Source organism: Geotrypetes seraphini, chromosome 1 (assembly GCF_902459505.1).
Source record: "Geotrypetes seraphini chromosome 1, aGeoSer1.1, whole genome shotgun sequence".
Lineage (NCBI taxonomy): Eukaryota > Metazoa > Chordata > Amphibia > Gymnophiona > Dermophiidae > Geotrypetes > Geotrypetes seraphini.
The window spans coordinates 220,280,112-220,293,185 of record NC_047084.1 but is presented as its reverse complement, the minus strand read 5'-3'; the positions used below and the strand labels follow the sequence as shown (position 1 = coordinate 220,293,185).

At 40.8% G+C, this 13,074-nt stretch overlaps 1 protein-coding gene across 6 annotated transcripts in view; it reads right to left on the bottom strand.

Annotated features, from left to right (window-relative positions):
- Positions 1 to 13,074, bottom strand: part of ATP8A1 (ATPase phospholipid transporting 8A1) — a 449,033-nt gene that overhangs the window by 243,956 nt on the left and 192,003 nt on the right. For 5 of the 6 annotated variants that reach the window (XM_033946346.1, XM_033946336.1, XM_033946356.1 and 2 more), the window contains one exon: positions 9,514 to 9,558. The exons of the other annotated variant lie outside the window; for it this stretch is intronic. In XM_033946346.1, the coding sequence (XP_033802237.1) occupies positions 9,514 to 9,558 (45 nt within the window). The remainder of the gene's footprint in view (positions 1 to 9,513; positions 9,559 to 13,074) is intronic. 6 annotated transcript variants of the gene reach the window in all.

Sequence of the window (13,074 nt, the reverse complement as noted above, 5' to 3'; positions counted from 1 at the left end):
GGGAGAACAAGAGGGCACTCTCTAAAGTTGAAAGGAGATAGATTCCGTACAAATGTAAGGAAGTTCTTCTTCACCCAGAGAGTGGTAGAGAGCTGGAACGCTCTTCCAGAGGCTGTTATAGGGGAAAACACCCTCCAAGGATTCAAGACAAAGTTAGATAAGTTTCTGCTGAACAAGAACGTGAGCTGGTAGGGCTAGTCTCAGTTAGGGTGCTGATCTTAGACCAGAGGGCCGCCGCGTGAGCGGACTGCTGGGCATGATGGACCACTGCTCTGACTCAGCAGTGGTAATTCTTATGTTCTTATCAAGGGATCGTGCAGATTCAGAACTCACCAAAGAACACCACGGTAAGCAATTCTAAGCTGTGGTATGCTTGTGTTAATACGTACCACAGCTTAGTAAAAGGGCCCCTAAAGCACAAAGTCAATTTCCTTGCAATAAGTTCCAATGTGCATATAAAAGTTAAATTTTAAATATACCCAAAAATGTCCAAATTGGGGATAGATGGTCTGAAAATGAAAGACATATTAAGCAATATAAAGTAAATTAGAGTGAAATGATCACAGAGAATAAGGTAGCAGTTTGTAAGCCTAGCTATAATGCCATGCAGAAAGCACATCTGCAAATAAAGAGCAGGATTTTTTTGACATTATAGCTATAAAACAAATCTGTTAGCACTAAAGATTCAGTTCAATTTTCATCAATTTATGGATTTTAAAAATAAAAGATTTTGGCTTTTTTTATTTTATCATCATCAATGGACAGACAAGAATTTAGATTTGTTGTTAAACTCTGAACAAAAGTCAGTTACAAAAGATAAGTACAAGCAATTTGGAAGTAAAAGAAAAATAACCCTATGAAAAGAAAGGATGCTTTAACAATAATTTTTTTTTAAATGTATTAATTAAGCACTTAAAACACCATTTGCAATTACATTAGAAATTCATATCTATAATACTAAAAACAATTTTATAGATATTTGGATACTTGGATTCCATATGTGACCATATTTTATGATGCTAGAATTTTCCCTTAGAAAATTCAAGTAAAGAATGTGTGTTAAAACTGTCAAATAGCTATTTGTGCTCTTGTGTATGGACAGTCAAAAGGGAGAAAACAGTACACTCATTTTTGAAAATAAGTGTAGTGTTCCTCCTCCTTTCTAATCTAAATACATTCAAAAGAACACATCTTAAATGACGTGCATTATGAACTTCATGCATTTGCGCAAGTAAATTAACATTTACCCATGCTAATGGCTGTGAAAATTGATTTCATGTTAACACAACAAACGATAGCAAGGATGGAGTCGGTGGCTGCAAGTGACAGCCGTGTGGACCAGGATATGCTTTTATTTATTGTTGCCACCACTGCTACTGTTGGTCTGAAACAGCAGAAGTGGGTGAGAGAGGGCAGAAAACACTGGATGGAAAGCGGGATAGAGGGGCAGATGCTAGCTGGAGGGGAGCAGAGAAAAAGGAAAGATAGATGGCAGTAAGGAGAGGGATAAATGGACACAAAGTCAAAAAGCTCAATGGCTCAGGGAGATCAAGTGAAAAGTATATTGAAACTCATTGACGTTCCCTGAGGTGAAAAAGGTCTTGAGATAGCCCAAAAGCCAAAAAATTCAAAAATGAAGAAAATTTAACCAAATTTTAAGGAATGACTATAAAACAAGAAATATGAATTATGAACAGAACTATAATAAGATTAAACTGGGAAAGCACAGAAATTTATACAATTTTGATGCACTGAGGAGAAATCAAAGACACAGCTTCTCAGTTCTGTGGAAAACTAAAAACTGATGATCCTGTGAGCCAAAGTTGGTTGGGAAGGTATAAGTGCAGTATGGGCACTGCCTAAAAATTTAAAGTGAACCAAACAAAAGAAAAGGCAAAGAGAACTGTCCAAATCAAACCAATTAAATAGCTTTATTAATTAAAACGTCCCAGCAAGGATCCAAGTTTTGGAATTAGCAATGTCTTCATCAGGGGATACTAAAAACATAGGGCCTGTTTTACAAAGCCACGCTAGCGGCTGCAGCGCGGTAACGGCCCCGAAGCCCATAGAGGTTTAAAGGGCTTTGGGGCTGTTGGCGGTTTTGTAAAACAGACCCATAATGTAACAAATATGGCAAAATCAGAAATAATTAAAAACACAATATAATGCAAGGTATAATGTGCCAGGTATAATGTGTTTATGTTTTTATACCTGGATGCTACAGAATTCAGGCCTTAAAACACATCTTACCCGTATCAAAAGTTAAATAGAAAAAAATAGGGCTACAAGATGTTCAAAACTTGTATTTTATAATAGATCTTTAAGGAGTTACTGTACTTCTAAATGCTGAAACTAGCTGGTGAATCCTGGTAATCTAAGAATTCAAATCTAACGGTCAAAATACCCCTTATACTTCAATTATATGAAGTTCCCATTAAACACATCACTTAACATGGAAGGTGAGCATATCATAGCTTACTAGGAGATCAGATCATAGGACCTCTTATGATTTATATACCCTGTTTCCCCGATGATAAGGCAGGGCCATCAAATAAGACAGCCCCCCCTTTTTAGAAAAAAATGTAAAATAAGGCACCCCCCCGCAAATAAGCCACCCACCGATACCTGCGCTTACCCGAATCGGGTGGTACGGTGGGTGACTCCGTGTGGTCCCTCCGTCTACCGTATTTGCCTCCATGGCTGCGTGCCGCGCCTCGTCATGAAGTGAAGAGGAGGAAGTGACAGGACTGCAGCGCGCGCACGTGACTCCGCGCAAGGAAACACAGGCAGCTTCCCTCATCCCTCCCTAACGGAGACTGCAGGAGTTTGTTCACGGCCAGAACATTCAAAAGTGAGACACGCAGACAGGTTTCTTTTGCTGTGAGCAATACCACTTACTGTATATAAAGCCTGTTTAAAATGCATACGGTATATAAACAATGGTTTCACATTGTCAAGTCCCCTCTGATGCTGCACTACAGAATAATCTCTTTACTGTGTTTCCCTGATGGAGAACATTGGGGACATTAAATGGTACAATATATGGTATGATGGATAAAGCTGGCCATACACGGTACGATTTTTCGGCCGACCGATTCTTCAGCCGTCAAATAAGACAGCCCCCCCTTTTTAGAAAAAAATGTAAATAAGGCATCCCCCTGAAAATAAGCCCTAGAGCATATTTTGGCCTTCCAAAAAAAATAAGACAGTGTCTTACCATCGGGGAAACAGGGTATCATTTCAAGTCCACATCCTGTATTGTGTATCATAATCATTTATGCTCAACCCTCCTACCCTTCCCTTAATAAATTATCCAAAAATACTATCTAGACATTAATCCTTCACATAAGATAATGCTGTTGCATGGTACCATTTCAAGAACTTAATAAGAAGGAAACTGTTGCAAAATTTGCCCACAAGGACTCAATATCAACAAAAAGCAACACTTATCTTTGGTGGACCAAGCCACCACCAGCGTTGATGTGAACTGCAAACTCCTGACGCCTGCTCATATACTAGCCTTTCAATCCATAACAGATATTCCTTGGGGAATTCTTGAATGCGCTGCCATTCATTGCATGTTCTACAAACAATTTTCTAATATTCAACTTTGAATTTTATAAATACTTCAACAGTGCAACAGTCAGTCTGCGAGTCTTGTTTTTAAACCTGGCATTTTATTATGTTTTTAATTATTTCTGATTTTTGCCATATTTGTTGCATTATGTTTTTAGTGTCTCCTGATGAAGGCACTGCCAATGCCAAAACATGAATCCTTATTGGGTTGTTTTATTGGTTTGGTTTGATTAGGACATCTCTCTTGCCTTTTTCTTTTGTTTGGTTTGTAAAACTTTAAAGTGACAGTGCACTTGGCAGTGTCCATACTGGGTTCCATGAATGACATGAGAAATATTATGCCTGACATGAGAAATATTATGCCTGCTTGTCCTCAACGAAATTGTCTTTCAAGTTTTTAAAACTGTCAAATTTTGTTTTTAGAACTTGAGCCTTGTGTTATACTACTAGAGAAGCTTGTTCTTGACACAAATTTTCTAAATATTCTTATCAGTGTAAGGCATTATCACTTTTGTGGAACACTCTGCTTACCTATGATTCAGACATTTTTTTAGAGACACTTTCCCCAGCTCTCACTTTTGTTTTAATTTATTATGTATCTATTTATGTATCATTAGGCTGTTTTAGTTATGTTTTGATTATATATATGATTTACAAGTCTTAAATATGCTTACGTAATTTGAATGTTATTTATAATTATGCATGGTCTTTTTAATTATTTATGCATTTATACCTTTATTGAATGATATAATTTTGTATTTATCATTTTGGTAATTTATGTTTTGGTTTTATTGTTCTGCCTCTAATGCAGCTTTCTGGTGAAATGTGGCCACATCAAGCACAAGCAATCACTTTTATTAAATTTATATTTAAGACCTTTAATACTTGTGGGTCTGCTTTTTGTCTTTTGATAACAAGAAAATTTTACATATAAATAACTCTACCCACAAAACGCATGCTATTAGAAAGCCGATTGCAACTTACTCAAATTATCTCGAAATAATTTTCAACTCCCAGCTCCCAAGTAATTAAACAGGATTTTCTGTCTTTACATTATCTCCAAGTAATACAGTAATATTTGGACTTTGATTCTCTCTATACTTTTGTTCGTGCATTTTTAACATCAAGATTAAATTACTGTAATATACTGTAGTATATTCTGGTGTTGCCCCATACCAAATATGTCATTTGCAAACATCGTAGAACACTGTCACTTGCTTTCTTTGTCATGCTCAAAGGAACGATCATACCACTCCATTGCTATTTGAGTTTTTGCTTTTTTGTTTGCTAAACATTTTGGAAATTAACTATTTCAGTCTACTTTTTCTTGTCAAATTTATGTATTATGTTTTACATTATTGTAAACCGAGTCAAGCTCCTCTTGGTTGATGACGCGGTCTATAAAACTAAGTTTTAGTTTAGTTTAGTAAGTTATCATATATATTTTAAAATCCTTTGTCTAGCCCACAAAGTTTTTCATCAGGGCATTCCTCTTTATTTGCTTTCTCTGACAATTTCATACGTCTGAACAACAATTGGACCTCTAGACATAATAAAGCACTCTTGGTGTCTCCTTGCCGAACAACATAAGCCACTACTGTGGCATTGTCTGACAAGACTCTGATTGTTTTGCCTTCCAGGAATTTCTCCAACTTCTATAGTGTTGAAAGGAACTCCCGAATACTCAAGAGAATCGATCGGTAGCAGGTGGCTCTTTTGAAAGTTCATGATCCAACCCAGGTTCTGTAAGACCTGGATGACCTGTGATACTGCCTTTTCTCCCTCTGCCTGTGAAGTGGCTCTGATCAGCCAATCATCCGGGTATGGATAAACCTGTAACTGTGCGCCATTGCCATCACCATCACTTTGGTGAATGTGCGAGGTAGTGTTGCCAGTCCAAAGGGAAGTGCAGAGAACTGATAATGTCCAGAAAAATGGGAATGTGAAGGCCTCTGTCAAATCCAGGGAAGCCAGGAAATCCCCCAGTGCTATAGCCGCAATGACAGACTGGATGATTTCCATGCGGAATTGTGGGATTTTCAGAGCTGCACTGATGGACTTGAAGTCCAGAATAGGCTTTCTTTGAAGAGGAGTTTACTGGAGAGTAGCTTTAGAAGTTCATTGTATTCTAAGGGCTGAGATAGAATAAGCAGAGACTTTACTTACAGCTCTGATACTATTTAGTGCCTCTGCTATATAATCCAGCCCTGCTACTATAAGCGAGGGGAAAGGGTCGACATCCCTTGAGTGAATCCAATGGAAATTGGCATGGCAGGCACACATCACAAACGAGGCTGATGCTGCTTTAATTCCAAAGAATAAGGCCTCCAACTGTGTCTTAAGATTCACTTCCACTTTGCAATTCTGTGCATCCTTCAGAACTACACCTCTCTTACTCGGCAGGGAGGTGTGGTTAGTTACCAGGCCACCAGGGTGTCTACTTTGGGCTGTGCAAACAATTATTGACATTCTTGAGCCATGGGATATAACCTGCCCATGGTCTTAGACACCTTTAAGAGACCTTCAGGAACATTCCAATGTTCTGCAACTAGGATATTAATGCCAGGATGTCAGGTAAAGGCTGTAGGCTGAGACTTCAAACCACTCATGACAGAACACTGTAATAATCTCCAGCGATGCTGTGAACTTGAATAGGTTGCACATAGATGGGTTCTCTCCTTGACCAAGTATTACCACTGTCTTCCAACTACCAGATCCTAGCTGTGACCTCCGAATCTCCCAAGAGTGAAGCCTCACTGTCAGTAAAGGCACAGACCCAGACTCCCCATCTTCCTAGTGCAGAATTTAATTTAATTTAATGTGACGTCTTATATAACACTAAGGGCTCCTTTTACCAAGGTGTGGTAGGGGGTTTAACGCGCAGAATACTGCGCGTTAAACCGCCTGCTGCGCTAGCCGCTAATGCCTCCATTGACGAGGCGTTAGTTTTTTGGTTTGCCGCAGGGGTTAGTGTGTGATGAAATGTCCGACGTGCTAACCCCTGTAGCGTGCCTTGATAAAAGGAGCCCTAAATCTCCTAAAGGATTCAAAGTGGTTTACAAAACAATTAAATTGACTTAAGTAATGGCCAAAAGTCTAATCAGGTACACTGAATTTCCCTCTCTGTCCCAAAAAGGCTCACAATCTAATTATAGTAACTATGAAAGAAATAATTACTTATATTTGCCTATATAAAGAGAAGGAAGAGGGAAAAGATAACACAATAAATTCAATACTATACTATAAGTGCATAAAAGGCACAACAGAAGGGAAAACTTCAATGTCAAAGAACCTAAAAGAAAAATCCTAAAACTAAAAGCAGAAAAAATAGCAAAATTAAACAAGCCCAACAAAAATAAAGCAATAAGAAATTTTAAAATAAAAATAAACCCCAGTAACTCTCACTACCCTCAATCTCAGTCAGCTTCTAATTCCATGTCCCCAATTGAGCCAGACCAGCCCAGGCCAGTACCACAAAAATGACTCCACCGCTTCAATTTCCCAGCTCCTGAAAAGTTGGAACCAAATGCAGAAGCTCCGCCAAGACCGCTCTGAGATGGCAGAATAAAGAGGTGGACCATCCTCCCATGGGACTCCAGAAGAAGTTGTAGGCTGGGAGTTGGATGCAAGTGGAGGCTCTGGGCTAAAAGCTCGGTGTAAGAAGCATTCTCCATGCCATTAGAGCAGCGCTGTGGCAGCACCAGCCATAAATGCTGGTTCATTTTAGAATCTTAGCAGCTTAGAAAGCCTTCCACATAAGACTCTCAAAATCAGGAGTGAAACCCTGATAAGTCAGTCCTGAGACTTCACCTTCCTCCTCTTGAGCTCCATGGCATCTACTCTCCTGCATTTTGCCAAGCGCAGTCCCAGGATTTTGAGACAGTTTTTTTCCCTGCAGTCATGACCTCTGGTGGCTCCCCGTCCTAGAGACCTCAGGGGGAGCCCTAATCCCAAGGCTCCTGCCCCCTCACATTTCCATGACACATGGCAGCTCCTCAAATGACCATACAGCACAAAACCGGCATGATATGGGGGTAAAAGGGTCTGATGAGTCCATTATCATCAATTTTAAGGTCAAATGATGGATTCTTTAAAATTGGAAAATGCAAGATGACCATCACAGTAGCATTTTGGCGCCAAAGAAAAGGCCATACTCCAAAAATGGGAATAATAGGATTTTGTAAGACAGGAACCATCTATGCAACCTTAAAAACCGCTAATAAAACAGTCTGCAGACACCTCTCCCTCACTCGATTTTCCCACAGACTACGTCTGTACTCATTGTGACATGCTGTGCTGCAAAAGTGTCTCAGCCTGCTTCAGCTCTTGTGTGAATCTGGAACTTGGAGGAGGATATTACTTGAAACAAAATCAGCTTCCTAAGCTGAAATCTGGCTGTCAGTTGGGAGCAAGACCAGAATGGACCTCTACCCCCAAACTGCACACATGAAGGGGAAAGGCACCATACAGCCGGCACCCTAAAATACCCCAAAAGGACCACTGCAGGTGCCAAATCAGCCTGCGCTCAAGCTCCTGAACAAATTAGGGGGGTGAGCTAGCTTTAAGAAGAATGGTCCCCGAGCTCTATAAATATCAAGCAGGCTGGCCAACAGGTAGAAGAGAGGGATTGGCCTGGCAGCTGCAAACCCCAAGTTCTTATTCTCCCAGGCATAGTTACTCCAGAAAAACTGGGAACTACGGAGCACTTAAAGCCTCCAAAATCTGAAGAAAAACCCCAAAAATAAAATTTTAAACAGAGCAGATAAGATGCACCTTACTGCAAATATGCAGAAGAAAACCTGAAAGAAACAGCACACTACACTGAGGAAGATTGTTGAAAACTATGGTTGATACCTTCTGTAAAGTGTGCGGGTTTGGATTCACTACCCACTTATCCAGAATGGAACACCTATTGCACTAGAATGTATATTGGACTTCTGAATAGACCCTTTAGGATCCCAAATATTTCAGAAGCAAAAGATGTTAAGTTCATTTCAGACACACCAAGTAAAGCATGTTTGATTTTTCTTACCCATTTCCCCACAATCAGCCAGAATGGATTTACTTCCTTCTGCTACTGCAGAGCAATATACTAGTACAAGTTTACAATGATGTTTTAGTAAAGCAATCACTTCCTGCTTCCTTCTACGATATTATAATCTCCGCAATACTGCAAGAAGGCAGAGATACTACTTTGTGTAGTAATTATAGGTCCATATCTTTGCTTAATATAGATTATACAATTTTGTTAAGACATTGAGTTTATGATTGGAGAGCTGCATTGCATAACTTTTTGATTCATACCATACAAGTTTTATTAGAGAAAGGTACGGAACTGATAACATCAGTTGTGTGATTTCTGTTTTTCACTCAGTCTTCATCTACAGGCTTACATTTTACACTGAAAAGGCTTCTGATAAAGCTATACAGCCTGTTTTTTGCTAGCATTAATTATTTTGGGTTTGGAGAAAATTTTCTAAACTGAATTACCACTATACACACACTATATACACAGCCCTAGAATCTAAAATCTATCTTCACATTAATAATTGGCTATTCTGACCCCTTGGCATTAGGCAGAGAGACTAGAAGGCTGGCAATCTGGTTATATTGTAAGTTTCCATAAATTTGTTTTATTAATGCCAATGGTGCCTTATATACTGCAATATCTCCTACTGGATTCAAATCTGTTTACAAAAGATTACAAAAATTTATAAAGGGTGATTAAAATACTGACAATTATAAATATTGCTAAATAAAATGGTACAATGAATTACAGCTTTGTAATATGTGATTAAAATATTCTACTATACAATTCACAATATATTTGGCCATCTGCTGTATATAGTTGTTGAAATCAAATTAAATAGTATTAAAAGAACACACATATCAAATCAGGAGGTAGAAGAAATGTTAGAGAAGACTGTTAATGCTTACCAGTCATCTTCAGAATAGCTATAGTCATCAGGCACAGGACAATGGCTAGGCAAGGAGCCAAGAGGATTGAAATAAAAAGGAGATACATCCACAGAGAGGACAAAATGAGAAAAGACAAAGTGAGAAAGAAGAAACTTCCACAATTCCATTAATGTAACAGGAATCCTCATACCATTGGTAAGTGTAACAGAAATTACACATATTACTGAAGTATAATACTTAAGACTCAGAGAGAAGTACTCAGGCATGCTGCAAATGTAAACTAGTTATATATATATATATATATATATATGTGTGTAATGTGTGTGTGTGTGTATATATACTAGCTGTGTGGTGGAGAAATACTGAACAATATTATAAAATTTTCTGTAAATTAGCCAGATGCTCAGTAAAATCAGCCTGAAAAGGTCCTGGGGCAAAATGCTGATGTTTAATGAGCTTTTTCTTATTTAAGTTGAAAACTAAGCAATCAAGGCAATTTTCAAGAGCCTTCGTGTATATCAAGGAGGGTAAATGAACAATGTAAAGAAATATTTTATGGTATAAGACCAGCATTTAACATTCACTCTCAAAAATTAATTAGTGTGATCTATTACTTCATCCTCTAGGCTAGTAATTTTTCTCTTCCTATCCTTAAAAGCAGAAAAAATCCTTCCACCACCCCGAGCTCACAGTATTCTTTAAATCGAGCTACTGCAGGCTAAAAAAAATTATAAATATTTGGCAGCAGTATTCAAATAGTGGCTTTAGCTGAATATGTAGACTCAATGCTGACCGGCTGTGCTATCAAGTAAGTGACAATTTTCAGACTGCTAACCAAACAGCATAACCAGTTCCTCCCAAGTGGCACTACCTGGACAGTGCAGCTAGATACCCCTCTCATTGCATTTATCTGGGTAGAAGTCACCCTTCCCCAACTAAGGCCTGGATTCTCTAAACTCACCGTGCCTGTTAACAACTGATGCTAAACCAGTTTGAACTGGTGTAGCGTTGAAGTAATTTACCGACTGATGCACATAATGGCTCACCACGGGCTTTTCTGTGGGTTTGTGCTAGAGAATGACACGGGGAAAAAATCTGTCCCCGTCACCGCCCCGTCACCGGCCCACCATCCTCTGCACCGCCCCGTCACCGCCGTTCCCTTCACCGCCCCGTCACCGTCACCGCCATCCCTTTCACCGCCCCGTCACCGCCACTGCCATCCCATTCACCGCCCCGTCACCGTCCCCGTTGCATCCATATAAGCCTTAGTACTGTAATATTTAGCTTATTCCTTTCTTATAAATCAAAGTTCCTGCTGCTGAACTAGAGAAAGAGATGTTCAGCTGGCAGGGCTTTGTTTATAAATTTTTATCAACACAACTAAAGCAAAAAATAAATAGAATTTTTTTTTCTACCTTTGTTGTCTGGTTTCTGCTTTCCACATCTTCTCATTCAATTCCTTCCATCCACTGTATGTCTTCTCTCTGCGTTTTCCATTTGCTGTTACTGTGCCTCTCCCTTCACTCCCCCCCCAATTGGTCTAGCACCCATCTTCTTCCCTCCGCTCCCCCATAGTCTGGCATCTGTCTTCTTCCCATTCTGTCTTCCACATTTCCCTTCAGGGTCTGTTCCTCTCCACCCTCCTTCAATGTCTGTCCTATTCCTTTCCACCACCACCCTTCCCTCCCTCCTTTACCATCTGTTCCTTTCTACCACCCTTCAGCTCCTCTCGCGTGGCCTATCTATCTATCTTCCTCCCTCTTATTTTCATGGCACGTTACAATGTAATTAGTGCAAGCCACTGGAGCCTGCGAGCTCGGTCCCTGTCCCATCCCCACAAACCATCTCGCTTCTGTGCTCCTATTTTCCCCATTTCTAATATCTCCCCTATGTATCTGCCATTGCCCCCCCCCCGTGTCCATATACCATCCCCATGGCATGTCCCCTTTATGTCTCTGTCCCTATGCCCCATGCACATAATTTCCCCTCTTTCTGTTACCTTCCTGTGTCCAGATTTCCCCTATCTTCCTCTTCCATACCAGTGTGTCTCTTCTTTTCAACCCCATCTAGCTTTTTTCCCTCTTTCTTCCTCCCCCCACCCCCCTCTGCTTCTAGCATCTGGCTCACCTGCCTGTCCTTCCCTTTCTTTCCTGCTGTGGGTTTTTCTTTCCATCTTCATCCCCTTGGCCCAGAATCCTTTTCCCTTTCACTCCCTCCTTCCAATTTGAGCCGGGAACACTAGCGATCGCACGGTCCCCGCAGCCACTACCTGCCTGCCCAATTGATCCTAGTGTTTAGCCAGCTCTCTCCCTTCTCCTCACCTTAGTTTATAGGTTTTCTTTTTCTGCGACCTGCACGCTTTCCCAAAGAGCCGCGCACGCGCGGCTGCTCAGTGTTCAATCTTCTGCTCTGCTGCAACTTCCTGTTTCCGGTTGCGTCAGAGCAGAAGATTGAAACTGAGCAGCAGCGGGTGCGCGGCTCTCTGATAGCGTGCGGGTCGCCGAAAAAGAAAATCTACAAACTAAGGTGAGGAGAAGGGAGAGAGCTGGCTAAACACTAGAATCGATTGGGCAGGCGGGTGTGAGCTGCGGGGACCGCGCGATCCTTCATGCCTCACTGCGGGGACAAGACCATTCACCGCCCCGCGGGCGGTGAATGGCCTTGTCCCCGTCGCCGCAGCGACTGCTAGTTTTCTTCCCCGTTTTCGGCGGGTGACCCGCGGCTAAAATGCGGTGGCCGCGGGTAAACCGCCACCATGTCATTCTCTAGTTTGTGCAGCCTTCAACTTTGCTATGCAAATGTAGTATAACAAGGCACTCCGACTGATGCCCTAACATCGCTTGGTGATGCACAAAATGTACACCTGAGATCAAATGATCCAAAATTACCGACAGGTCTGGAGGTGCAGATAAATGTGTTACTGATAGGTCTGCCATGAAATTGAAACATTTATCATACGGGAGAAAGGCCGTATATGCCTGTTATCAGTGCATTTCAAGCATGTGTTAAAGGCGCGCCTTATGCTCGCCCATTAAAAGCATACATATCAAAAGGGGGAAGCATATGAAAGGGTGCTGAAAAGTTCTGAGCCCAACCAGAGAATCAATGAACAAAAAATATTAATCAAGGGTGGAACGAGCTGTGGGCCAAGAACCTTTCAGCACTCCTTAAGGCTATCGACATCTTTGAGGTGCGCCTATGGCATGCATCTATGAGGTGCCACAATAAGGCATACCTAAGATTGACACTCATGTGTGCCCACGTAGTTTTCCTTAGAGCAGGGGTGTCAAAGCCCCTCCTCAAGGGCCACAATACAGTTGGGTTTTCAGGATTTCCCCAATGAATATGCATGAGATCTATTTGCAAGCACTGCTTTCATTGTATGCTAATAGATCTCAAGCATATTCATTGGGGAAATCCTGACCACCTGATTGGATTGCGGCCCTCGAGGAGGGACTTTGACACATTTGTGCCTGTTTCAAGTAAACAATTCTGCGCATGTGTTGGTCGCTTTCTCCTAGAACCAATTGGATGGGATTAAGGCAGACCTTCACGAATATTATTTGCATGCAAAATTGT